Source organism: Protopterus annectens, chromosome 9.part0 (genome assembly GCF_019279795.1).
Source record: "Protopterus annectens isolate FY-2018-M chromosome 9.part0, PAN1.0, whole genome shotgun sequence".
In the NCBI taxonomy this organism is placed as follows: Eukaryota; Metazoa; Chordata; order Ceratodontiformes; family Protopteridae; genus Protopterus; species Protopterus annectens.
This window is the reverse complement of record NC_056743.1, coordinates 1,531,143,743-1,531,171,299: the sequence shown is the minus strand read 5'-3', so window position 1 is coordinate 1,531,171,299 and position 27,557 is coordinate 1,531,143,743. Positions and strand designations below refer to the sequence as shown.

Here is a 27,557-nt window from a genome sequence, read left to right as displayed (position 1 = left end):
ACTAGAGCTCCAGCTGCCTTCACAGCCTTCCCTAGAGGAGATGCCACCCAGGCCATTCTTGAAGCAGCTATGTGCTTCTCTGTGCACACCTTTTCCAGACATAACTTGGGAGCTGCAGCTAAAATCGGAGGCAGGATTTACCTTTGCTGTCCTGTGAAGTGTTATTTCCAAATAGCTAATCATGCTTCCCAGTAGTTCACTGTTTTAGGAATATTCACAGGAATACTGTGCCATAAATTTAGAACATGTGAGCAGTTTCACTGTCCGTACTTCTTCACGCATAGATGAGTTAGGAGTTATCGTCCACTGTCACAAATAAACTAAAAATATCAGCACAGCCAGGAAGAACTTAGAAGATACATGGATAAATATAAAGGAAAAGTGCAAAGTAAGCAATGTATTGATGACCCAAAAAAGTTTTATAGAGAATTGGGGAAGCAAGGCAAAATGAATTGAAACCCCACCAAAAAAAAAGAAATAGATACATTTTGGTGAAATACTTATGAAGATGTGGGACATAACAAAGATGCTAAGTGGATAGAAGAAGTAAAAGAAATAAGTTCAAATGTTCAGGATATGTAATGGGATGAAGTAACGGCCAGAGAGATTGAAACCAAGTCCAGGCCCAGATGCAGTACTTTACTTCTAGTTAAAAGTATTAACATCTATATATAAAGAGTTAGCCATGAGCAAGAACTGTTTACATGCACACCATGAACAGACAGCCTGGCTAACAGGAAAAAACAGTACTCCAACTTATGAGCGAATCTGCAAGCTGTCCTAAAATCTGCAGACCAATAACTCACCTTCTGACAACGTATAAACTATACACTGGAATTGATGCAGAGTTGAGTCATTTAGAAGAATAGTCAATCATGGCAATAGAACAAAAAAGGTAATGAGTCATATGGAACAAAAGATCATTTGATGTTGAATAATCATAATGGCGAATTGCAAAAAGGGAAATAATCTAAGTATGGCATGGATAGACTGCAAAAAGCATTTGATATTGTCTTACATTAATGGATGAGTGTTTAAAAATGTGTAAGATACACACTACACTGATTACATTACAGCAACCCTGAAACAGTGGCAAACCACTTTACAGTTAGGCCATGATAAAGGACAAATTATTCCAGGGATAAAAATTGAAAGGGGGCACTCCAGGGTGGCTGTTACCATTGCTCTTTTGTCTTGCCCTTAACCCATTAAGCTGTCTATTTAACAGATTAGGTCATGGTTATAATTTGGCTCTCAGAAAACAACAGTGTAAAGACGTCTCATCTTCTTTTTGTAGATGATTTAAAACTGTATAGTTCATCTGATGAACTGAAAGTACAACTGCAAGTGGTCAAAACTTTCTCAGATGATATAAGAATGTCATTTGGTCTTGATAAATGTGCAAAAACAACCTTTAAAGCAGGAAAGCTGCAGCACCTTGAAAGCATCGGTTTGGGACAGGAATGTGATGTAAAAACTTGAACAAGAGGGAGTGTATGCATACTTGGGAATTGATGGATCAACAATAAACATGAACAAATCTGAATGAAACTCAGTAAGGAATATTTTAGAAGACTTTAATACTAAAAACAGCACTGACATTTAGAAACATCCAAGCTATAAACTGATTTGTTCTTCCTGGCCTGACTTAGTTTTGGAGTGATTGACTGGCCTCAAAAGGTGTTGGGTAGTTTGGACAGGAAAACACGGAGGATGCTTAATGCTCATCAAATGATTTATAAAAATCAGTGTGTACCAAGACTATATATTCTCCATTCTGAAGGAGATATGGGCCTCCTTCCTCAAAATTGACTATATGTATAGATCTGCAACAGTGGGACGGAATACTCATCTGCTGACCTCATAAGACCCAAACATAGTAAAAGTTTTGAAACATGAGGAGAATTAAGTCTAAGATGACTTCACTGCTTAGTTTAGTAGTAGCATATTGGCATCAAGCAGGAATGGAAATCAAACCAGAAGTAGATAAAAATCAGGCAGCAACTGAATGTGCCAAAAACAAAAGAAAGAATATAAGGTGAAGATCAAGATAAGAAGGCAAGAAATGTGGAAATACATTAATATAGTTGCAAGTATAGAAAACTCTTGGAACAACCTAATGTTGATTAGGATCAGATGCAGGAATGGTTTAGATGTGAATTTAAACCAAAAGACGAAAGGCTAATATTGGAGGCCCAAGATAGTGGACAGTGTACACACTGGTTTACAAAGTCCATTGAACATGTGTGAGAGAGACAAATGTAGGGTTTGTAAAACAGAACTGGAAACAGTTGCACATCTTGTTGCTGGTTGTGATATACTGATGGCAGAAGGACTGTATACAGAAAGGCATAATAATGTGGCAAGACTATTGCATTGGGGATTGTGCAAACATTGTAATATTAAAGTAGCTGAAAAGCACTGGAAATATGAGCCACAAGGCATCATAGAAAATGAAGTCTACATCACATGGGATCATCCATTACCAACAGTTCAAAAAGATGCAAGAAAACCAGATATAGTAGTCCATGAAAAGATGATAAAAGTAGCATTGATTATTGAAATTGCTATACCCAGTGACTACATTGGCTTTCGTACAAAGAGACCGTCATAAAATACCAGGATTTGCAGACAGAAATGAGGGCAATGTGGAATTTAGATACTCAGTTCCAGTAGTAGTAGTAGAAGCAACAGGTCTTATAAAAAAGAATTTACAGTCCTATTTAGATATGTTTACCAATGCATGCAACTCCATACGAATTACAGGAGGAGTCATTACTGGGAATTTTACAGGTGCTGCGAGGAGCACTTCTGGCTGACAGATTGAAGCAGTACTAATTTCATGAACTCTAATCATACTTTGACTTTGGAATGGGTACAATTCCTGTCCTGATATTAGAAACCCAAAAGACCTGGAGAAATTAAAAAAAAAAAAAGTTAGAACTGCCTTAGTGCCGCTGTACTGATAGTAGAGGGGACCCAATTCATTTTCTGGCCTGAGACACTGCAAAGGCAAGAAAAATATGCTGTTTTTGATTGGCCACAGGGTGTTTGTGAATTTTTTTTTAATCAGATCTCCTCTGCTACTTAAACGTCACAGTTTAAACACCTTGGCTTATAACCTACAAGCAAACTAAGACTTGCATTACTATAGCCACCATTTCTGCACTTGTTTTTGCATTGTTTTGCAACAGCTGCATTAATTGATTGCGTTGAATATCAGAACTTTTTAACCTTTTTTGCAGTCTTCAGTTAGAAGTGCTGCTCTCTGTGCAGCAGTGATCGTATAGATGCCGAAATCTGGCAGCGTAATTTCCTCCTTGTAATCTGTGTACATGTCATTCTCTCTGTAAGTTTCCCTTCAAATACCCTTACTGTTTACACAGTTTTTAACTATTGGAGCATCTAGTTTGCACACAGCCAAGAATTGCTCAAGTCCTTTGTGTTGTTGACCTATTCAATATTTAAATTTCCCTTACTCCTCCCTAGTAGATTAGCACCCATGGATATGCACTTCTTGACACTGTGGCCAGTCTGGTTGAGATGCATGTTATGAGGCATTGTAGCAGTTCTCATGTACACTGACAACCCACTTATTCTTAAAACAGAGTATGCAAGAGATGTAAATACACTAACGCTGGAGGCAAAACTCTCATACAACCAAAACTCTTCCTGTGGAGGTTGTCAGTGACACTTGCACCATGCCTACTGCACACGGTAAAGGTACTACACATAAAACTGTTTATGCTGAGGCACTTACAGTAACCATCCTAAAACACTAAGCCCTCCTACATAGCACAGCCATAAAAAGGGTTCTCGCCCATCACGTAAACACTGTTAAAACACCACCCACAGCTACACTTGGTAACATTATATCCAGTGCCTTTACAGCTAAGCCCTTAAGGCAAACCAGTGCACAACCAAATTTCCTGGTTGGTTGTGATTCTGTAATGAGGCACACTGATGCACCTTTACCAGACTGAGTAAGAAGAGTGTCACAGTTAGCTGCCTTTCCAGGGCTAGGGTCTGTCAAGTCATACTGGCACTTGGGTCATTGAACCCGCATGGTCCATTTGGGTGTTAATAACCTGAGATGTACCTCCCTTGACTATGTAAAGCGAGACGAGATTGAGCTAGCTGATTGTGTTTCAGGCAGGTATGAGCCTAACTCTGAACAGCATATTGTCTTCTCCAAGAATAATGCCACGTTACCAACAGAAAATGATTGATTTTAACAATTCTTAACTTCTAGTGTCAATCCAAAGGGGTAAATATTTGACTGCTTGGGAGGACATAGTTGACAGGCCATGCTGCTTTGCCAGGGATGGTCTGCACTTATCCCCTTTAGGCTTTCAGATATTGGCAAAGACCTTTTCCACTCACATAGTGCCTTTTTTAGGCAATGCTGAACTGATAAATCTCCCAACTTAACAGAACCTACCAAAGAATATCTGAAGATGGTATTGCTCGATGCTAGAAGCCTTCCTCTCCCTAGAGTGTGTAGACATCTCTGTAGTAATGGAAACATGGTTGAAAGTCATAGAGAGTACCTTAGTAGTGCAAGGTTGTAATGCCTTTTACACTATTAATCCAGCTACTGCACAGGAGGGAACTAAAAGGTGGAGTCTGTCAATATTAAAAGCAACCTAACATCCAGACTAGTTAGTGTGTGACCCACTGGAACTCCTACACATCTATCTCACCATAACCAGGGTCTCGTACTATGTCCTTGCAACCTATAGGTCACTTTCCATGTACCAAGAAATGCATACTACTCATCTGAATGTATTAGAGCCCTTCACCATTCAACCTAATATGATCTTCATGGGATCTTGACTACCGCTCTGAAGACTGGAAGTATTATACCACTTCTAATGCACAACCCCAGTGATTCCTAAATGTTGTTAATACCAACATCCTGGAACAGCTGGTCCATACTCCTGTAGTGTACAAACATTCTTGACTTTGTATTCGCAAACATTACGAGTGATTATCTTCGTGTTTCACTGTTGCAGTCATCACCTGTGGGTTATCCTTGCTGTGGTAGCCCTCAGCTGGCCCGAATACCAGAGTCAATGTTTTTGTGTCTGCTGCTGTCGCTTGCTGCCTGACATCAGTGCTATAAAGGAAGGCAGCCGGCGTCATTACATCAGTCTTTTTTGCCATGGAGCCAGTAGTAGAAGCAGTTCGCAAGTGTGCCGGTCGGTTGCTACCAGAGTTTGAATTACAGCTGAAAACATCTAAAGTGAAGTACCCCGTTGGGGATCTTTTTTTTTTCCTTGCACTAACCGATGTCCGAAAAAGTTAACAATTGTCTCGCCTGTCGAAAGCAAATACCACACTGAGACTTCCATTCATACTGCTTCACTTGTTTAGGCCCAGACCACGATGTCCCTCATTGCCGGTTCTGTGCCCTCTTTAATGCGAAACATTCGTCATAGAGCCCTTACTGTAGCCAGGTATTTTCTTCTGTCTTCGCATCCCGAAATGGCATCCATCAGCCAACAATCCATAGACATTCTGAAAAAACGTAAGGATAAAGATAGAGACAGACCACACAAGGCTAGACCTTCCAACGAATCTACCGCTAAGCAGGTAGTCAGTTCTCCGGAATTCAGCGAGGTGCCTTTGCAGCCCTTGATGCCTGACTCGATACCTTCGCAGGCCTCTACTGAGACCCTTTTAGAGTTCGGTATGCTGCAGAAATCTTCTTAGTCTTACAAGCCTTTGGTTGGGTCCGGTGCCGCAACACAGGCACCGACTTCCGAAGAGGTTTTTTGCGCTACCAAATCTAGACAAAAAACTACGTCTTCTCAGACTACTGTTTCTCTTAGACTGATGAATGCTCTTTGGCCTAGAAGCAGGGCCACTCCTAGGAACACTACCTCTAGCCACTATTTTACTCCTGCTCCACCACCCCAAGCTCAAATGCTTAAAATGGCAGAGGAACTTATCACCCTTATCAGAGGTAGTCAGGCCACACCTTCTAAAAGGAAGAGACCTTTCTCCTGAACAGGATTCTGAGGAGTCTGTTCAGATTTTGAAGAGGAACAGCAACCTCTGACTGCTTATGAGGATTCAATGCAGAGAAATCCATTCCTTCTGCTTCCCCACCAAAAGATCTTTCCTTTGGGGAAAACCTTCAAACCCTCGGGGAACATTTCCACTAGCAATCCCAGGACTTCCGTCAGTCTAAGAAAAGACAAAGTTTCTAGACCTGCTCCAGCACAGACCCTTGGCCATCCCTCCAGTCTTAGAGGTAATTGATTGTCTTCCATGAATCCAGCTTAACTCCTGATGCCCTCCCACCTGCTTACAGAAAACCTGACAGGTATTACAGAATACCGGATTCTCACAAATACCTGTACAGAAATTCTGCTGCAGACCCTGAGATCATTACACAGAGATCAAAAGGAGCCAAGTGTAGTCCTGCAAAGAATCCTTTTCCTTCTGACAAGGACTCCAAAGCTCTAGACAGATGGGGTAAAGTCTACACCTCTGCAACCTTAGCTGTCAGAGCACTCAGCTGTAAGTTCCACATGTTAAATAATCAACAACACACTTTGGAACTATTAAAAACAAAAGATTTCAACCTTTCCTGACTGTGGCAATTCGAAAGAGTTGGCAGATTTACTGCACTCTAATTGTCAAGCGGGTAAACACTCATTACACTGTGAATATGAAGCTCTAGAAGCCTCAGGCAGGGCAGCAGTGTCATGATCTGTCATTAGGAGACATGCATGGTTGAAGGAACAACCTCTTCCTGATCATGTCATATCTAAATTACTTGATGCAGCCTTAAATAAGGACCGCTTGTTTAGAGTAAAAGCAGAAGAGGTGCTTAAAAAGATGGAAGACAAAGCAAAATATATGCAAACAGTGAAAGATTGCCTTCAGGTACAACCCAAGTTCAGCAGGAATTTTCCCTCAAAACACTGGTCCTTTCTTGCACCTAGCAGACGGAGGCAAGGTAAGCCCCGCAGGGACGGACCACCCGGTCTCCTATCCCAGGGACAGCAGAGAACCAAACAGTAGACCACTTCCACTCCAAAGGCAGGGAGTTCTAAGCCATAAGTAAACTGAGAGAAAAACTGCACCAAAACTAACACATTACTCATTTATTGAAAAATGTACAGTTCTAAGCCATCCCTGTATGGCAGAAACTCTCAGTGACTCCCTCTTCACTCACCCAAAACTAGGAGGAAAGCTCTCCCTCTGCAAAGAAGATTGGCTTTCTGTAACAAAGGACCAATGGGTCTTTAAGATAATTTTTCAGGGATACAAATTCTCCTTCAGTGAACTCCTAATTTTAAGAGGGTACCCAGACTTGCCTTCAAATCGGTGGGAAGAGGCATTGAAACAAGTCCAAACTCTCATATCCCAAGGGGCAGTAGAACCTGTCCCCTCAGATCAAACTGGCAAATGCTTTTATTTCAGACTCTTCCTTATTCCCAGAAAAGAGGGCACTTGGCGCACCCTGTCCTGGATCTATCCATTCTGAACACCTTCTTGGTGGTCACCAAATTCAAAATGCTAACTTTGCAGCAGCTGCTGCCTATGCTGACAAAAAAAATGCCTAGTTAGTTACCCTAGATCTAAAAGATGCCCATCTCCACATCCCCATAAGGGAATCCCGCAGGAAATTCCTTCATTTCAGAGCAGGCTCACAACACTTTCAGTTCTGTGCTACCCTTTGGCTTACCTACTGCTCCCAGGGTATTCACCAAATGCTTAGCCCCGCCATAGCCTTTTGCAGACAGAAAAATGTACAAATTTACCCTTATCTGGACGACTGCCTCATTCAGGCTGATTGCAAAGAAAAAGCTCCTGATGGTGGTCCTCTTTGTCAAAACCCTCCTAACCTCCTTAGGGTTACACCATCAAGTAGAAGAAATCAAAGCAAACACTCTCCAGGAACATCATTTTCTTGGGAGCACTGCTGGGCACAGCATCCCAAATGGCCATCCTATCCCCAGAAAAGCAGAGCTTCCTGCCTCTCTATTTTACCCAGCTGGCTTCCAGAAGTCACCTCACTGCGAGCAAGTTCCTGCAAGCCTTTGGGGTACATGGTGTCTTGCATCCTTCTAATTCCACTGACCAAGCTTCACATGAGAAAACTTCAGTGATACCTAAAGAACCTTTGTTGTCTGCACTCTCAACCTCTAGAGACGTCTCTCCCTCTGATCCCCTGTATAAGGGCAGAGTTTTTTTGGTGGGCAGGGGCCCATGCCCAGAACAAGGGTCTTTCCTTCACCCTCTGCCCAACCGGGCAGACCATTACCACCCAAGCCTCAAACATAGCTTGGGGTGCTCACCTAGAAGCCAGGTGCAGCCAAGGTCTTTGGGATACCCAGCACCTTCCCTTACACATCAATCAGAAGGAAATGATGGCAGTACAAAAGGCTCTGACATCCTTCAAACCCCATCTCAAGCCAGGGGTTCTCCTTATCAAAACAGACAACATCACAGTAATGTTGATACATCAACAAACAGGGAGGGGCCCAATCTTGCCCTCAGTGCAGGCTAGCCATGAACCTCTGGCTTGACCGCCTCTTCCATAGGACTACACCTGATAGCCCACTACCTACCAGGGATCAATAACACCCTGGCAGACCACTTAAGCAGAAACTTACTGGACCCCCCACGAATGGCAACTCCACAGAAAAATCTTTTTACAAATCACTCAGGCATGGGGGACTCCGGAGGTGGAACTCTCTGCTTTGCATCTCAACCAACAGCTGAAAAAATTCTGTACCAAGGAGCATCACCACTTAGTGTGAAGGTGGATGCCTTGACCTTCCCCTGGAACACACTTTGTGTACGCATTCCCTCCTCTGACTCTTATTCCAAAGGTACTGATCAAAATAAGGGAGGAGAGACCAAAGGCCGTCCTCATTGCTCCAGCTTGGCCCAGACAACATTGGTACCCCTTACTGTGCAGCCTGACCTTACAGCCTCCCAGGCAGCTTCCCCTGATGTCAGACCTCTTAACTCAGGTGGGGGGAAATGCTGCACCCAGACTTGCAGACTCTCAAACTATCAGCATGGCTAATACTCTAAAGGATAACAAGGAGCCCCTGTTAAGCAAATAGGTACTAGACATTATCACAGAGGCCAGAAGGCCCAGCACCAGAAAATCTTATGCAGGAAAATGGAAAAGATTCTGCTTCTGGAGCCAGTCCAGAGGAGGCAATACCTCACAACCTTCCATCCCTGTTATCATGCACTACCTAGCAGAGCTACTTAATAGTGGCCTCTCCTTCTCTGCTAAAATCTACGCCTCAGCCATTTCAGCTCATTTTAATACAGAACAGCCCCTGTTTCTCCCATCCTTTGATTAAACAATTCCTCAGAGGGACTTCTAGTATCAGACCTCCTAGCAGGCCACTCGCTGCAGCCTGGGACCTGAATTATATTTTGGAAAAACTAACTTTACCACCCTTTGAACCTGCTGCTTCAGCAGAACTAAGATACTTCTGGAAGACTGCTTTTTTCCTAGTTATCACCTCGGCCAGAAGGGTTTCAGAACTTCAGGCACTGATGACCATTGAGTCCTTCATCATCTTCCATGCAGACAGGGGTCTCCCTGAGGACTAATTTTTCCTTTATGCCCAAGGTGGTATCTAATGTTACTCTCAACTAGGCCATACATCTACCCACCTTCTTTCCTTACCCTCAAAACAAAGGGGAAAGAATTCTGCACTTACTAGATGTGCACAGACAGCTCGGATACTATCTGGACCCCCTACTAAAACCCTTCAGGAAAACAGACCAACTACTTGTCGGTTTTGCCCCAGGGTCAGAGGGGAAGCCCATTTCCAAATGTGTATCACACTGTATCCATTTCTGCTACAGATTGCATGGCAACCCTCCCCGTCTGTTTGAACCCATTCCACTAGGGCAGCCTCCACTTCCACAGCATTTCTCAGAGGAGTTCCCACCAGGGACATCCTGGAAGCTGTCACCTGGTCTTCTGTCCATAACTTTACCAAGCATTACCACCTACTTCTGTTTCCTAAGGCTAAGGCAGGGTTTGCCTCTGCAGTTCTGCAGGACATGCTGACCCATTCCTAGGTTCCTTACTTAATCCTACCACCCCTCTCAGCTTTGGGAATCCTCCCACAGGTGAGATGACTGCAACAGTGAAACACTAAGAACATAGTACAGTTGTATACCCTTACCATAAATATTTGAGTGTATTCAGTGTTGCAGTCCTGGTTTCCCACCCTCCTTCCCCCTTGTATCTTCTTTCTTTAGGGAGACGTAAGTTTCTAAGTGGCTTTTAGCCACCAGGACCACTTTACCATATTTACTTGGGCCTCTGACTGGTTATGGCAAGAAAAAAAATCCTGTAATGGCGTTGGCTGCCTTCCTTTATAGCACTGATGTCAGGCAGCAAATGACAGCAGCCGTCGCAGAAAAATATTGACTCTGGTATTCGTGCCGGCCGAAGGCTACCACAGCAGGGATAACCCACAGGTGATGACCGTAACATTGAATACACTCAGACATCTACATTTATGGTAAGTGTATGCAACTGAACTTTCCTCACCCAGTGTAATGTCCTCACCTGTCAGATCTGACCATGAGGCAGTATTGCTTGAAATAAAAATTTAAATCCGGGAACCCAGCAAAACCAAAAACTGTTCCGAACTCTTCCAAAGCTAACATCTCTCTACTCAGCAGCACCTTAGATAAATTCCAAGCATCCTCAAACCCAATAAAGACCATAGCATATGCTGAGGTATTTACAAAATTCCAGTACGGCCATATTGATAGCTGTATAAAGCAAGCTGTGCCTACTCATATTAAGAACAAGACAAACTCAAAACATAAGCCACCCTGGTAGAATTACAGTATTAATTGGCTGTACAACAGAAAAGAGATAATCTTGGTCAACGGTAGGAGGAACAAAACCCAGCATATTAAAAAAACTCTAATATAAACAGATAGCTAAGATGGTTTATCAATATTTGAGGCTAAATTTGAAGAATAAATAATTTCTCAGGCAAAGGCAAAGGACAACCCCAAAGCTTTCTACAGCTATGTCTGTAACCTCAAGGGAAATGCGCAGCAATGTGCAGAACTTTGTAAATGGTATCAGCCAAACTTGAGCGGAGGCCATTGCTAACCTTTTGGCTGACATTGGCTCAAATCACCCACCCCCCATTCCCCCTAGATAGCCCAAAGGAAATACTGCATACCACAATCCCCCAACCCTTACTAGTGAACAAGTCTTCAGTGCACTTTCCAAGTCCAGAAACACTGCATCAGTGGGCCCCAGTAACATACCGAGATGCTTACTAAATAGCATGAAACGTGACCTCTCTGGCCACTTGAATCAGTAAAGCTGGAGCCTACAGTCATATTTATGCCCAAAGAATGGAATATTGCTACAGTCATTTCCCTGCACAAAGGAGGTCCAACCACTTAGCCTGGGTAACTACAGGCCCATAACTGTGATCAGCCTCATAGGTAAGGCCATGGAAGGGAATTATCATGGACATGATGAATGAGGACCTAGGTAAGCTACAAATGCTGGACCCGTTGCAGTTTGGCTTTGTTAAAGGAAGGTCATGCCTATTAAATCTCGTGGGCCTCTTTGAGGTCACCCAAACAATGGATGAGGGCAAGATGTGTGCACATCTTACCTTGACGTGGTCAAGGCTTTTGATACAGTATCCCACTCAAACATTATGGACTAGCTCACTAAATTAGGTACAAACGCTTATCACCCACTGGATAGCCAAATAGCTCAGTAATAGGACCCAGGAGGTCAGAATAAGTAAGGCCACTTCCACCATGAAGCCAGTCATTATCAAAGTCCACCAGGGCTCAGTACTGGGCCTGCTCCTTTTTGACATCTTTTTCTCTGAAGTATAAGCAAATGCTGAAGGTTTATGGCTGACTAAGTTTGCAGATGATTGCAAGCTGTGAGTTATTTCCCCTGCAGACACTAGCATTCTTCAAGAAGGCCAATCTCTGACAAATGGTGCTAAAGCTTTGATCTTAAACGCAGTGCCAAGAAATGCATTATTGTACCTTAGGGGAAGTCAAGCCTCCCAGCTAATTATTGTGTTGACAGGACACCCCCTAAAAATTGACCCAGTGGTCAGGGATTTGGGTGCGCATGTCGACAGTAGCATTACCTTTGATCACCATGTAGCCACAGTGGTGAGGAAATCATTTAATGTTGCACAACTTTTAAGTAGGGGCATGGAATCTAGTTCCGAGGAAGTCATCATCCCACTGTACTCTGCTCTTTTCAGACCAGTTGTAGAGTACGGTAGAACAGCCTTAGATGTTTCTTCCAAAAAAAAAATACAAGGCATAACAAATCTGTCGTAGAGTGCCTTAAAGCCCTTTCCCTGTATGCCGGAGCTGAGACAGGCCAAATCCAGCCCTTTGACTGTCCCTGACTGGCCTATGAGACATCAGACAAAACCCCTGGAATTTTCCGATTGCATCTGTACGTACGTCTTTCATTCATTACATCGTGTGTCTTTCCTGCTGCACAGGATTTGGATTTAACATTCGTTCATTCCTTCTTAAGGGAATTTAGCTCCTATTTCTGAAGGGAGGGACTGTAGCTGTTTGGTTCGTTGCTGCTGGACATAATCATGTTTGCAACATATGTGTCTGTGTATAAAATGCCCCAAGTAGGGATAACTGGTGGTTAGTGTTATTGCTCAGACTGAAACCCTGTACGTTAGGCACAAGAAACAAGAGCCTGAATTCTCTACCCCTACCACCACTGAGAAACTGCTTTTTATGAGGCTGTTTTGGGGGTGGGTACTGACTGTGTTTTAACTAACAGTTCATTGGGAGAAAAGGCTTGTCATCATCTTTCAGGAAATGCATAGCACAGTAACACAAAACCTTTTATTCTAGCATCTGGCATAGAGTACAGTGCCCCATTTGGCATATACCTTACTAGACACCTGCAACAACTGGAGAGGCAAAAGTACCTCACAAAGAGGATCCTAGGCCTTAAACACTTGTCCTGTATGGACAGACTCAAAAAAATTCCAACTATTCTGTGCCTCATGTCACCTACTTAAAAGGTGATCTCTGCTTGACTTACAAAGCCATGTCTGACCCAGCTCTGTTAGAAATTCCACATCTAAAGAAATCCCAATCCCTCCACACCACACGCTCCAAAGACCTCAGCCTCATTACCACAATCAACAAAAAGTGCTGGAGGGAGAGGTTCATAACCCATAGACTGCCCATGCTATGGAATAGACTTCCCATACATGTCAAACAGAGCACTTCACCAGCCCTTTTCAAAAGAAATTTTGATGAGTGGACGGAAAAGAGGAAATTAACCCCGGGGATCACTCCAGTGACTCTACTCTACAGAGGCACTGGAAACTAAGGTCGGGTGGCATGATGCCAGGGTAGTCCTATGGGCTAGGCTTGTAAAGGCTCCAGGGCCATTAGCCTAGTACACACCTATGAACTTTCTAAGATTATGTACAAGCAATATTTAAAATGTGTTCCTGGTTTTGAGCCTTTGTCCCCCCCAGACCTCCCCACCACAAAATGACTTTTTCCAGTTTTTTCTTCTGCTACAAAGGTAAGAGATATGGTTGAGTGTCAAGTGCATTTTACAAGGAGCTGAGAGCTTCAGGGGAAGAGAAGTTTAGTGCTGCTTATGCCAATTCTGTTTACAATGTGCAAATGTTGCAAATGGTAATCACTATAGTGGTAAAGTATTTAAAAACATTGTAAGTAGCATAACAGGTAGTGTACTTTCTTTTGTGCAGAAGGCAGTTATTGGTTGATTGTAATGACAGAAGTTTGAGTAGAGACTTTTACTGACAACATGTTCTGAATCAGGCAGGTTTTTTTGTTCTAGGTTCATACATTTTGTTTCATTGCTTACTGGAAAACTGTTTGAAACTACATAAAGCATGCTCTAACTTGGTGCTGTATTGTACTGGGAATGTAATTTAATACAATCAGGAAAGTGTAATAATGTATGCATTGTCCTAAAAATGAACAAGGGGCCTATTATCGAAAGACAGCCCAAAGGTAAACTTTATCCGCCATTGACCGGATGCATTTTCATTGAATGCGAGTTTCAGTGCTGTTTCAATTAAAGTGAATTTGAAGGGCAGAGAAGTTTTAATGCCAAGTCTGTTTTCATTGTGAGACTGCATTGCTTCATTTAGCAGATGTCTGTTGGTGTTTGTGCTGTAAAATTTGAAATAAGTTTTAAATTAAATCCAAATACAATAGGTTCATAGATTAGTACAGTACTAGGCTAAGTGTGGATTAAATAGTGATATAATGTTGGTGTTTTTGCTATGCTCGTTTCACATTTTCATAGCCTAATCGTAACATCTACCAATAGCGGCTAATGAAAACCATACAATTTACTGCTTTTCATAAAGCGATAAAATTAATGTAGAACAGAATTGAGTTCAGCCTATTGGTCCAGCCCTCCAAAACACTTAGTTTTTCATGTGGTCCTTTGGGAAAATTAATTGCCCCAACCCTGCTCTACGCAGTCTCCTATAGATTGTTAGAGTGATCTGTGCCTGGCTTATGAGGCATCCGCATACTTCATACCCCACACTTACAATCTCCTGCATATTCATAAGTCAAACGATATCAGAGCTACAAGGTCTAAGGACCTGAATTTTGTTAAACAGAACACAGAAGTTTTCCCAGAGACTGTCCCTCCTGTGGAACAGGCTTTCCCATCTGTGTGAAGCTCAGTTCATCTGTTACCCAGTTTAAGCGCAACATAGACCATTGGATGGGAACAGGAAAATTACACAAGGCTTGGCACCCATATCCTTTATGGACAGAGGTAGCTTGCCATCCCTGTCCTTTTTGGATACAGGACTTTTTTATTCTTTCAGGAAAATTTGGCTAGGCTTAGAAAAGCCCCCTGAGTTCTTAGCTTATTAATCTATGAATCTATAAATCTGAAGACTACTGGAAGACTAGCAAGTGGTCTGTATTCAGAATTCCCACCAGCCTCTAGGAGGGCAATACAAGACTGATTGAATTTTCAGCTGCCCATCCAGTTATTTAGATTTACCGTGAATGTAGTAGAGAGTTGATTGGTTGAGATGAAGTTTTATTGAAGTATTTTAGCAAGACCCCATTGATATAATGCAGTAATATTCTGTGTTCCATCTAAAGCCTCCATGGATACCAGTATTAACTCTTCAGGCAGATTTTTACTTGACATAAATTTTCTATTTTATTAAACAGATCCCAAAACAGGTAGTGACTCCCTGTCAGGATAGGAAGTATAAATTGCAGGACTTCTGTTATTTACATATGACATTTGCTACTGTGATACAAAGTATTTCTTCTAAAGTAATTATTGCTTTAATGTTGGTTAACTATTCTGTTCATGTAAATTAGGGTCAACGTACTGCAAATGACACCTGTGCTCACTTAAAAGAGCAATAACTGACTTTCATATGAACTCTTTTATTCAGCACCTCTCTGATTTTTTTTTTTAGGTTTTGCATATAATTCTAAGTGTACTTCTCCTTTCTAGGTGTATGAAGAGCTTCGTGCTATTGGTGCAGAAGCTGCTGAAGCAAAGGCACGCCGCATTTTAGCTGGTCTGGGATTCACTCCTGAGATGCAAATTCGTCCAACCAAGAAATTCTCTGGAGGCTGGAGGATGAGAGTGTCTCTTGCTAGGTATTCATTACATTCTGAGAGCATTTGGAAGTTTCACCAGTAATTTATTTGCATATCAGATTTCATCTACTGTCTCTCTCTGGTGCCTCTCTTGTGAGGTTTTCAAAGATAGCTTCCACTGTTTATTGAATGTTTAAGCCCGTGCATCTTGATAATGATGGGGAATAAGGTGGTTGTTGAATATGCCTAATGCTGTGATGTCCCCACTGGAAGAGTAGCAGATATAGACTTAAACTTGAAAGCTTGGATGGAACACCAACCAAGGAGAATCTTCCATGCACAGCAGTCATCTGTTCATCTCAGTGCTAGATGTTCCTTGATGGGCATAATCCACAGTTTTTGCAGTAGTTTTATTGGTATAGGGAAGACAATTTTGTGGTTTGGTGCATTCAGTAAATGTTTAATCTGCGAGTGAACAGCATTGATCTGGGTTGAGTTGGTTTCCTTTTGCTTTCATTCCTGACAGGATTATCTGTGAATTGTATGGTACTGATACCTATTAACCTTTCTTGTTTGGCTATTACGTTGAGTGCCAGTAAATGTTGCACAGTTCCTTTAGTTTGTATAGCTGTAGATGTTTAGCACATTGTCCCTTTAATTTTATTCACTTCCTTTTATGAAATGATGTTGGGATGAACTATTTGGTACATGAATATTCAACAGCACTTTGAGATGAAGCTCAGTATCCATGTTTAAGTAGACAGAGCCAATCAAGGTTTGGTGACATGCACAATTCACCAGTTTCTTACACTTATTTCTTACTTTCCTTAGTTTAGAATTGGAGGCTTGCTGAGCCATCAGCCACATGTAATGCCACTCCCCCCCCCCCCCATTCCAGTTCTAACTAACAAATATCACTTCAAGTTACTCTCATTGAAAAGGTCCCTGGCATTTGGGCAGTGGCCAATTTCAGTAAAAAGGTATGCAATGAAGTATCAAGCTGTGGGTGTTGTAATATATTTAAGAATACTATAGGTGCTTTTTCTTTCCATTTAGATATTCTTTAGTAACTTACAGCACAACATGGTTCCTTCTTTAGCAATGTAAACTAATCCAAGGAAGCTGTTAACATTTATGAGGCTTCCTACTGGATTAGGTGCCAAAGCTTTGTCCTTAAGAGAAGGAGAGAAGTTCCCTTCCATAACTTTTGATGATGAGTTATTCATAGGCTTGAATTACTGGTATTTGCAGTGAAAAATTCAACTGTTGCCCCAGCTGACTAGTCTTTTAATACTTCTATTTTTGAAAGAATTTTGCTTCAGTCATTTCATGTCTACAGATGTTCTTCGTGTTTCACTGTTGCAGTCATAACTGTAGGGTGCTCCTGCCGGCAGGCAGCCCGAGGTCGGCCAGAATCTCAAAGTCTGGGTCCGGCGTTGGCTGTACAAGCTAGTACCCTGACGTCAGTACGCTTTGGTACATAGCCCTCAGCCGACGCCATCTTCTCCAGTCTTTCTTGCCGTGCGGTGGAAAGCAGCTCGCAAGTCGTTGGTTGGCGATTTTCGAACAGCGTATTTTGTTGTCGGTCCGAAGTTCTTACTTCTCTTCTCAAAGCTAAGTACCCCGTTGGGGAATCTTTTTCTTGTTCCTCCCATGTCACAAAAAGTTAATAATTGTATAACGTGTGGGAAACAAATACCTCATAAAGATTTCCACTCTTACTGTCTACCTTGCTTAGGCCCTGACCACGACGTTTCTTGTTGTCGGTTCTGTGCCAGGTTCAACTCTCGTACTATCAAGCGCAGGTACGATTGGGCTTTAAATTATTTTGGCAGACGCTTCAGTTATAGAATGTCGTCGGACACTACCGGAATTCAAAAGAAGCGCAAAGACAAAGACAGGCCTCCGAGGTCCAAACAGGACTCGTTGCAGCTGGAGCCAGCATCCGGTTCGGCTGTCGTCAGTGAGGTGCTTTTGTAGCCCCTGTCATCCGCCACTTCTGAACCGATGGCCGATACGGACTCCCATGGGGAGCCATCAAGGCCTACTATTTTAACTGCTGCAGGACCTTCGGACGTCGCTCCCTCAGATGGGTCCGGAACCACTGTGCAGGTACCGGCTTCTGAGGGGGTTTTCAGGCCTACTCACATCACTATTTCAAAGGCAAAGGCAAAGACAAAGACTCCTGTTAAGTCTAAAGTTCCTGCTCAAGCTGCTTCTGAATCTACTCCCAGGACACAGAAGCAATTATTAAAGATGGCTGAAGATTTGCTTACAATGATTAGGGGTTCTCACCCCACTCCTGAGAAAAGGCCTCGACAGGATGTTACTCTGGATTCCTCTGACCAGGCTTCTGTATCTTCTGTCTCTTCCTCAGATCAGGACTATTCTTTTCCTCCTTATGAGGATTCAGATGCTGAGGACTCCTTACCCTCGGCCTCTCCGCCTGAGGATTTCTCTTTTGGGGAAACCTTGCATGAGATGAGGGAGCATTTTCATTGGGAGGGACAGGAGTATTCTGCTTCCAAGAAGAGGCTTAGAGAATTTCTTCTTCCTCAGCATAGGCCTTTAGCTATCCCTCCTGTTTTGGACATTGTAGATGATGCTTTTTCTGAGGCTAATTTGAATCCTGATTCCATGCCTCCTGCTCCTTCTAAGCCTGATAGATTTTATAGGGTTCCTGACCCTCATTTATTCTTACTTAAGAACCCTTCTGCGGATCCTGAAACTATTTCTCAGGGCTCTAAGGCTGCTAAGGTTGCTACTTCTAAAAATTCTATTCCCTCTGAGAAGGATTCTCGTGCTTTAGACAGGTGGGGAAAAAAGGTATATACTTCTGCTACCCTGTCTGTAAGGGCTTTAAATTGCCAGTTTCATATGTTTAAGTATCAGCAATTTCTTTTGTCTGTTTTAAAGCAAAAGCTTGCTTCCCTTCCTGCATGTGCAGAGGATAAGGAACTTCAGGATGTCTTGCATGCTACTGAATAAGTGAACAAACATAATTTACATTGTGGTTTTGATGCTTTGGATGCTTCTTGCAGGGCTGCAGCCTCTGGTACTGTTATCAGGAGACATGCCTGGCTTCGTAAGTTTACCTGAACAGGTTAAGGCTAAGTTATTAGATGCCCCTGTTCAACATGATGTTCTTTTTGGATCCAAGGCTGAGGAAGTTATTAAAAAGATGGAAGAAAAGGCAAAATCTATGCAGACTGTAAAAGATTTCTTGCAAGTTCAGCCTCCTAGATTTTCCAGGAATTGGCCCTCAAAAAATTGGTCCTTTCCAACGTCTGACAGGCCTCAAAGGGGAAGATATAGACGCTCCAGAGGTCGTGGTCAAGGTCAGGCCTCTTACAGATCTAGACAATGGACTGCTTCTTCACCTAGAAGGGGAGAAGACAGATCCCAATCTCAAAGAAAGAAAACTCAATGACTCTCTCGGTTGGGCTACAGGACCCCTTCACCTGGATGCCCCGCTCGGAGGAAAACTGTCTCTTTTTTACAGAAATTGGACTCAGATACCCAGGACAGATGGGTATTGGACGTGATTTTAAAAGGTTACAAATTCCACTTTCACACTTTGCCAAGGGCTCACGGTTGGCCAGATCTGCCAAAACATCAATGGTCAGAGGCCTTAAATCAAGTGGATGCTCTTCTGGCCATGAGAGCCATAGAGCCTGTTCCACTCTCGGAGATGGTAAAAGGTTTTTATTCAAGACTGTTTCTGGTTCCAAGAAAACAAAACTCATGGAGACCTATTCTGGACCTTTGTGTTAAACACCTTTTTGGAAATTCCAAAATTCAAGATGCTTACTCTGCAACAACTAATTCCAGTGCTCTCTCAGGACTCCTGGATGGTGACATTGGACTTAAAGGAAGCCTACTTACACATTCCCATCATGCAGGAATGCAGGAAATTCCTCAGGTTCAAGGCAGGTTCGAGGCACTTTCAATTCTCTGTACTGCCCTTTGGTTTATCTACTGCGCCCAGAATCTTTACCAAGTGCCTGGCACCAGTAGTGGCTTATTGCAGACTTCAAGGGATCCAGATTTACCCCTATTTGGACGACTGCCTTATTCAGGCAGACAGCAAAGATCTTCTACTTCAACATCTGGACTTTGTTCAACGTCTTCTCCTCCTACTGGGATTCTCAGTGAACACAAAAAAGTCACATTTGATCCCTTCTCAACAAATGGTATTCTTGGGAGCCCTCTTAAATACAACCTTACAAAGGGCCTTCCTCACTCCAGAAAAACAAACACAGCTGGCTTCTATTTTCAGCACCTTGGCAACTCTATCTCAGCTCACTGCAAGAAAATTCCTGCAGGCTCTGGGCTACATGGCTTCCTGCATTCTGTTGATTCCAAACGCAAGGCTTCATATGAGAAAGCTTCAGTGGTATCTGAAAAGTGTATGGTCACAGCATTACCACAATCTGGATATTCTGATTCCTCTGATCCCCTGCCTCCAGAGGGAGTTCCTCTGGTGGTCCAGGGTATGTGCTTTAAACGAAGGAAAGCCTTTTCGTCTACCTCAACCTACTCAAATCCTAACCACGGACGCCTCGGATTATGCTTGGGGAGCACACTTTCTAGACAATTGCCAGCAGGGAACCTGGACAAAGGCCCATCTTCACTGGCACATCAATCTGAAGGAAATGTTGGCAGTTCAAAATGCCCTTCTAGCCTTCAAGAACCTTTTGCAACCAGGGCCTCTGCTAATTCGCACAGACAACACCACGGTCATGTGGTACATCAACAAGCAGGGGGTTCTCATTCATACCCCTTTGCAGACTAGCTATGGCTTTATGGGACACAGCTCTAAATTTGGATCTACATCTCCAGGCTCAATTCATTCCAGGGGAACAGAATCTCTTAGCAGACAGCCTGAGCAGAAATATTTCAGATCCTCACGAATGGATGCTAGACACCAACTTATTCAACAGGATTACTGCAGTTTGGGGATGTCCCCAGATAGATCTGTTTGCATCCCATCTCAATCATCAGCTGCCTCGCTTTTGCACCAGGTCCTTCCACAAAACAGCTTGGAAAGTGGATGCCCTGTCCTTCAGCTGGAGAAGCCTTTCAGGATATGTCTTCCCTCCTCTTCCTCTACTACCTCGGGTATTACTGAAGATAAAACAGGACAAGCCCAAGTTCCTCATCTTGATTGCTCCAAATTGGCCTCGACAGTTTTGGTATCCAACTTTAAAGCACCTGTTCTTGGAGCCTCCTTGCATTCTCCCTCTGAACCCTTCTCTTCTGTCCCAGCATCAGGGTCATTTACTACATTCCAATCTCAATACCCTTTGCCTGGCAGCTTGGCTCTTCAAAAGAATTTGATTTCCTCTAGTCTTCCCAAACAAGTTTTGGATGTTCTTCTGGAAGCTAGACGGCCTAGCACTAGGAAATCCTATGCCTCTAAATGGAAGAGGTTTTGTATTTGGATGCAGGACCGAGGCTCGGATCCTCTGGTACCTGATCTCTCTTCTATTTTGCTTTACCTTTCGGATCTTTTATCTAAAGGACTTTCCTTTTCTTCCATTAAGATTCATGCTTCTGCTATTTCTGCTCATTTCAATTCTGATCCTCCTGTTTTTTCTCATCCTTTGGTGAGACAATTCTTGAGAGGGGCTAAAAATTTGCGGCCTCCCAGGACCCTTTCCTGTTCCTGCCTGGGATCTTAATTATGTTTTAGAAAAACTTACTTTGCCTCCTTTTGAGCCTGCTGCATCTTCAGATATTAAGTTTTTATCTTGGAAGACTGTTCTTGTATTAGCATTGACTTCTGCTAGAAGGGTCTCAGAGTTGCAAGCTCTCATGGCTGTGGAACCATACCTTATTTTCCATCAGGACAGAGTATCCTTGAGGACCAATCCTACTTTCATGCCTAAGGTGATTTCGAAAGTGGCTTTAAATCAGACAATTCACCTTCCTACTTTCTTTCCTAATCCTCAAAATAAAGGGGAAAGGATTTTGCATTCATTGGATGTACACAGACAGTTACGATTTTACCTGGACAAGACTAAAGAGTTCAGAAAGTCTAATCAATTGTTTCTTTTGCCTCCAGTTCTCTTGGAAAACCTATTTCTAAACAAACTATTTCCAAATGGATTGCTTATGGAATCAGATTTTGTTACATGGGAAACAGTTTCCAGGTACCATTAGAAGTCATTCTACTAGAGCAGCTGCCACTTCTACAGCTTTCCTCAGAAGAGTTCCTACCAAGGATATCTTGGAAGCTGCCACTTGGAGTTCTGTGCATACTTTTTCCAAGCACTACAATCTCCCACTGTATTCTAAGACCAGGGCAGGCTTTGCCTCTGCTGTTTTGCAGGGTATTCTTGCCTCCCCTTCTTCTATCTAAAGCCTCCTCCCATTTTTCACTGCTTTGGGATTCCACCCTACAGTTATGACTGCAACAGTGAAACACGAAGAACATAGTACAGTTGTGTACACCTACCATAAATGTAGATGTTCGAGTGTCTTCACTGTTGCAGTCGTGTCCTCCCTCCTATCCCCTCTTTTTCTCCTTTTCTTTTTGTGGTGTATTTGTGTTTCCTTGTTGGATTCATTTTGTTTTATTGGGGACTTCTGACATCTAGGGCAAGAAAGGCTGGAGAAGTTGGCGTCGGCTGAGGGCTATGTACCAAAGCGTACTGACGTCAGGGTACTAGCTTGTACAGCCGACGCCGGACCCAGACTTTGGGATTCTGGCCGACCTCGGGCTGCCTGCCGGCAGGAGCACCCTACAGTTATGACTGCAACAGTGAAGACACTCGAACATCTACATTTATGGTAGGTGTACACAACTGGTACTGTCTTGTGATACAGCTCAGATGTTCTTTGTGTTTCACTGTTGCAGTCAGCACATTTGGGTTATCCTGCCAGGGGTAGCCCTCAGTCGGCCTGAATACCAGAGACTTAGTATTTCTGCATCAGTTGCTGTCGCTCCAGAACTGACGTCAGGTCATCAGTGGTATAAAATCAGGCAGCCGACACCATTACATCAGTCTTTCTTGCCGAGGAGCCTGAAGCAGAAGCAGTTCACATGAGTGCCGGTCGGCCGCTACCTAAGTTTTCATTTCTAAATTGAAGCTGAAGTCTTCTAAAGCTAAGTACCCCGTTGGGGATCCTTTTTTCTTGCTCTAACAGATGTCAGAAAAAGTTAACAATTGTCTCACCTGTAGAAAGCAAATACCACACCGAGACTTCCATTCTTACTGCATCACCTGTTTAGGCCTAGACCATGACGTCCCCCGCTGTCGCTTTTGTGCTTTGTTCAACGCCAGAGCTATCCGCCGTTGGGTTCTTATTGTAGCTAGATATTTTCGCTCTCAGTCCTCAAATTCAGATATGGCTTCGGTAAGCCATCCGACTACCGATTTTCCAAAAAAAAATGTAAGGATAAAGACAAGAGTGACTGCACAGGTCCAAAACTGCTGACTGCGCTTCCACTAAGCTAGTAGTCATTTCTCCAGTCTTCAGGCGCTTTCGCAGCCCCTGATGCATGCTTCTGTGGATTCGCTTCCGTGAAACTATTCTTCGACTAAGGATCTTGCGGATGTCTCTGCCTTGGATGGGTCCAGAGCCGCTGAGCAGGCACCGGCTTCCGGGGAAGTTCTTTGCACTAACGAAACTTGACACAGATTGATGACTTTTCGCATCTTAAGTTCTTTCTAAAACTACTGAGTTTTTAAGGTCCAGGGTACGAACCACGCCCAAAAAACAGACGACCCAAGCTCAGGCACCTGCTTCCTTGCCTCAATCTCAAATGCTTAAAATGGCGGAAGACCTTATTATGCTTATTAGTGGAAGCCTGGCTACTCCTTCCAAAAAAAAGACTTGTCCCCAGCAGTATTTTCTGATCAGGAGTCCGGTGACTGATGCATCTGAATATGAAGATATGCAACCCCTCTCTGCTTTTGAGGATTCTGATGCTGAGGAATCCATTCCTTCTGCCTCTCCACCCGAGGATTTTTCATTTGGGGAAACCCTTCATACTTTAAGGGAGCAATTTCCAATGGGAATGTCAAGACTATCCTCAGTCAAAAAGAGACTCTGGGAATTCTTACATTTAGCACAGCACAGGCCTTAGGCCATTTCTCCTGTCCTGGATGATGTTTTTATGGAATCCAGTTTGACTCCTGACACCCTTCCTCCTGCTCCCAGGAAACCTGACTGGTATTAGAGTCTCTGACACCCTCAGATTTCTTTTCACATGGAACTCCTCAAACAAAAAATAATTTCCTTTCCTGCTTGTGCAGAAAATAATTACAAGAGCTAATGCATTCTGCAAGTCAAGTAACTTAAGCACACCTTGCAATGTGGCTTTGATGCCCTAGAAGCATCTTGCAGGGCAGCAGTCACTGGTTCTATCCTTAGAAGATATGCTTGGCTTAAGGAACAGACCTTACCAAACCATGTCAAATCCTGGACACACTATTGAACAAAGACAACTTATTTGGCACCAAGCCAGAAGAGGTCTTAAAAAAAAAAAAAAAAAAGATGGAAGAAAAAGCTAAATCTATGCAGACAGTTAAGACTTCTTACAGGTCCAGCCTCTGAGGTTCAGTTGGCATTGCCCCTCCAAGCACTAGTCCTTTCCTGCCCCCTCCAGGCCAGCTCTGCCCAGACCCAAGAGAAACAGACCCCCCCAGATAGCAGCCCCAGGGAATGCAGAGATCTAAGCAATGGAGTTCCTCCTCTTCAAAAACAAGGAGTGCAAAGCCACCCCCTTATGGTAAGAACTTACAATGACTGTACATCTCCGCCCTTTACCTCTGCCCGCCTGCTTGTGCCCCTAGGAGGAAAACTCTCCTTCCATGCAAGCAACTGGGCCACTATTACAACGACTGATGGGTCCTCAACTTTGTGTCCCAGGGATACAGATTTTATTTCCAGACTCCGCCAACCACAAAAGGGTTCCCAGATCTTCCTCCAAACCAGTAAACAGAGGCCAAAAAGCAAGTCTTTTCCCTGCTCTCCATGAGGGCAATACAGCATGTTCCTGCAGACCAAATAGTTCAAGGTTTGTACTCCAGAATCTTCCTGGTACCCGGAAAAGATGGTACGTGGTGCCCCATCCTAGATCTATCCATTCTAAACACCTTTCTGGTGATACCAAAATTCAAAATGCTCACCCTCCAGCAGCTTCTACCAGTGCTTTCCAAGGATGCTTGGTTAGCCACCCTAGACCTAAAAGAGGCTTACCTACACATCCCAATCAGGGAATCATGCAGGCAATACCTATGTTTCAGGGCAGGATCTATGCACTTTCAGTTCTCTGCGCTTCCCTTTGGCTTTATCCACTGCTCCCAGAGTTTTCACAAAATACCTGGCTCCCACCATTGCTTTTTGCAGACGAAGAAATATTCAATTTTACCCATACTTAGATGATTGCCTGATTCAGGCAGACAGTCAGGAAAAGCTGTTACAGCACCTGACTTTTGTAAAGGACCTACTGACCTTCCTGGGGTATACTATCAACAAAAAGAATTCAAAACTAGTCCCCACACAAAAAAAATGTATTTCTGGGAGCAAGCCTGGACACAATATTCCAGATGGCATTCCTTACTCCAGAGAAACAAGCCTACCTGATAGGCTACTTCTCTCAACTAGCTACCAAAACCCAGTTAACCGCAAGGAAAATCCTGCAAGCACTAGGGTTCATGGCTTCCTGCATCCTACTCATTCCGTATGCCAGACTGCATATGAGGAAACTACAGTGGTGCCTAAAAAGCCTTTGGTGTCAACACACTTAAGACCTGGAAACTCTCATACCAATGATACTTTGCCTAAGGAAAGATTTTCTTTGGTGGGCAGCAGCTTGCAACCACAGCAAGGGACTTCTCTTCTCACAACCCCACGATGCCCAGACCCTCACCACAGATGCATCAGACTATGCCCGGGGTGCACAGCTAGACAACAGGTGCATTCAGGCCCATTAGAGCCCAAATCAAATACATCTGCACATCAACCAAAAAGATATGTTAGCTGTTCAGCACGCCCTGACAGCCTTCAGACCCCTACTCTCCCCGGGGCCTCTACTGATTAAAGCAGGCAACAACACAGTGATGTAGTATATTAACAAGCAGGGAGGGACAAACTCTTATCCTCTCTGCAGGCTCGCCATGACCCTTTGGCACACGGCCTTAGCCATGCAACTACACCTGCTAGCACAATTCCTGCCAGGCTCTCTAAACTCTCTGCAGACAACTTAAGCAGAAACCTGATAAACCCACGAGTGGCAGCTAGACCACAGAGCCTTCACCCTTGTAACCCAGAAATGGGGCACCCCGAAGGTCGACCTCTATGCCTCCCACTCCAGTCAGCTCAGCAAATTCTGCACCAGGGAACCTCACAGCAGGGCCTGGAAAGTGGATGCTCTATCCTTCCAGTGGGTAAACCTCTCAGTCTATGTATTTCTCCCTCTACCACTCATATCAAGGGTACTGCTCAAAATAAGGGAGGAAAAACTGAGGGCAATCCTGATTGCCCCAGACTGGCCATGCCAGCACTGGTACCCACTGCTGTGCAGCCCGTCACTCCTGCCTCCATGGCACCTACCTCAGATCCCAACACTCCTGACCCAGGGGAATGGAGAATTCATGTATCCCCAATTGTAGACCCTCAACCTGGCAGCCTGGCTTATTCCTTGACCACCCCTCAAGCTGCCAGAATAGGCAAACAAGTCCTAGATGTTACACATGAGACCAGATGCCCCAGCGCTAGGAATCCTATGCTGACAAGTGGAAAAGGTTTTGCACTTAGATCCAGGCTAAGGGAGCCGGAACGGCACAGCCCTCCTTACCTCTCATCCTGGATTACCTGGCAGACTTGTTACACAAGGGGGGTCTATCCTTCTCCTGTTAAAATTCATGCCTCTGCCATCTCTGCTCATTACAGCACAGAGCCTCCTCTCTTCTCACACCCTCTCATCCAACGGTTTGTAGGAGGGGCTAACAACTTAAGGCCACCCAGAAGAGCTCCTACCACAGCTTGGGACCTTAACTTTGTATTGGAAAAGCTCAACCTACCCCCCTTTGAACCTGCAGCTTCCGCAGAGTTAAGATTTCTCTCTTGGAAAACAGCCTTGCTTCTGGCCATCACTTCAGCTAGAAGAGTATCGGAGCTACAAGCACTCATGGTTGTTGAGCCCTTCATAATTTTCCATGCTGACAGAGTCTCACTCAGGACTAACCCATCTTTCATGCCTAAAGTGGTGTCCAGTGTGGCTCTCAACCAATCCATACATTTGCCCATCTTTTTCCCTAACCCATAAAACAAGGGGGAAAGGATTCTGTACTCTCTAGATGTGCACAGACAGCTCAGATTCTATCTGGACGGGACTAAATCTTTCAGAAAAACTGATCAGTTGCTAGTCAGCTTTGCAGCAGGACCAGAGGGGCAAGGCCATATCCAAACAATCTTCAAATGGGTAGCATACTGCACCATTTCTGCTACAGACAGCACAGGAAACCACCCCAAAGGGGGTCAGGACACATTCCACCAGAGCAGCCTCCACCTTTGCAGCCTTTCTCAGAGGGTCCCCACCAGGGACATACTGGAGGCTGCAACATGGATATCTGTTCATACATTCTCCAAGCATTACCACCTGCCTATCTTCTCCAAATCCATGGCAGGCTTTGCCACCGCAGTTTTTCAGGGCATCCTATCCAGCCCACAGTCTTCTTGACTGCCTCCACCCTTTTCTTCGTTTTTGGGAATCGACCCAAATGTGATGACTGCAACAATGAAACACAGAGAACATAATACAGATGTTCATCATTCATACAGCTGCAGTCATAACAGATGGGTTATCCTGCCGTCAGGCGGGTCCTCGGTCGGCCGAATTCCAAAGTCTAGGTCCGGTGTCTGTTGTCGTCGCTTCTTCCCTGACGTCAGTGTGGCAGGGGTATAAAAGAGGCAGCCGATGCCATATT

The 27,557-nt window shown here is 43.8% G+C and overlaps 1 protein-coding gene across 1 annotated transcript in view; it reads left to right on the top strand.

Moving 5' to 3' along the window:
- Positions 1 to 27,557, top strand: part of ABCF1 (ATP binding cassette subfamily F member 1) — a 1,329,408-nt gene that overhangs the window by 186,263 nt on the left and 1,115,588 nt on the right. Inside the window, exon 7 of the mRNA XM_044082281.1 lies at positions 15,527 to 15,675. Coding sequence (XP_043938216.1) covers positions 15,527 to 15,675 — 149 coding nt within the window. The remainder of the gene's footprint in view (positions 1 to 15,526; positions 15,676 to 27,557) is intronic.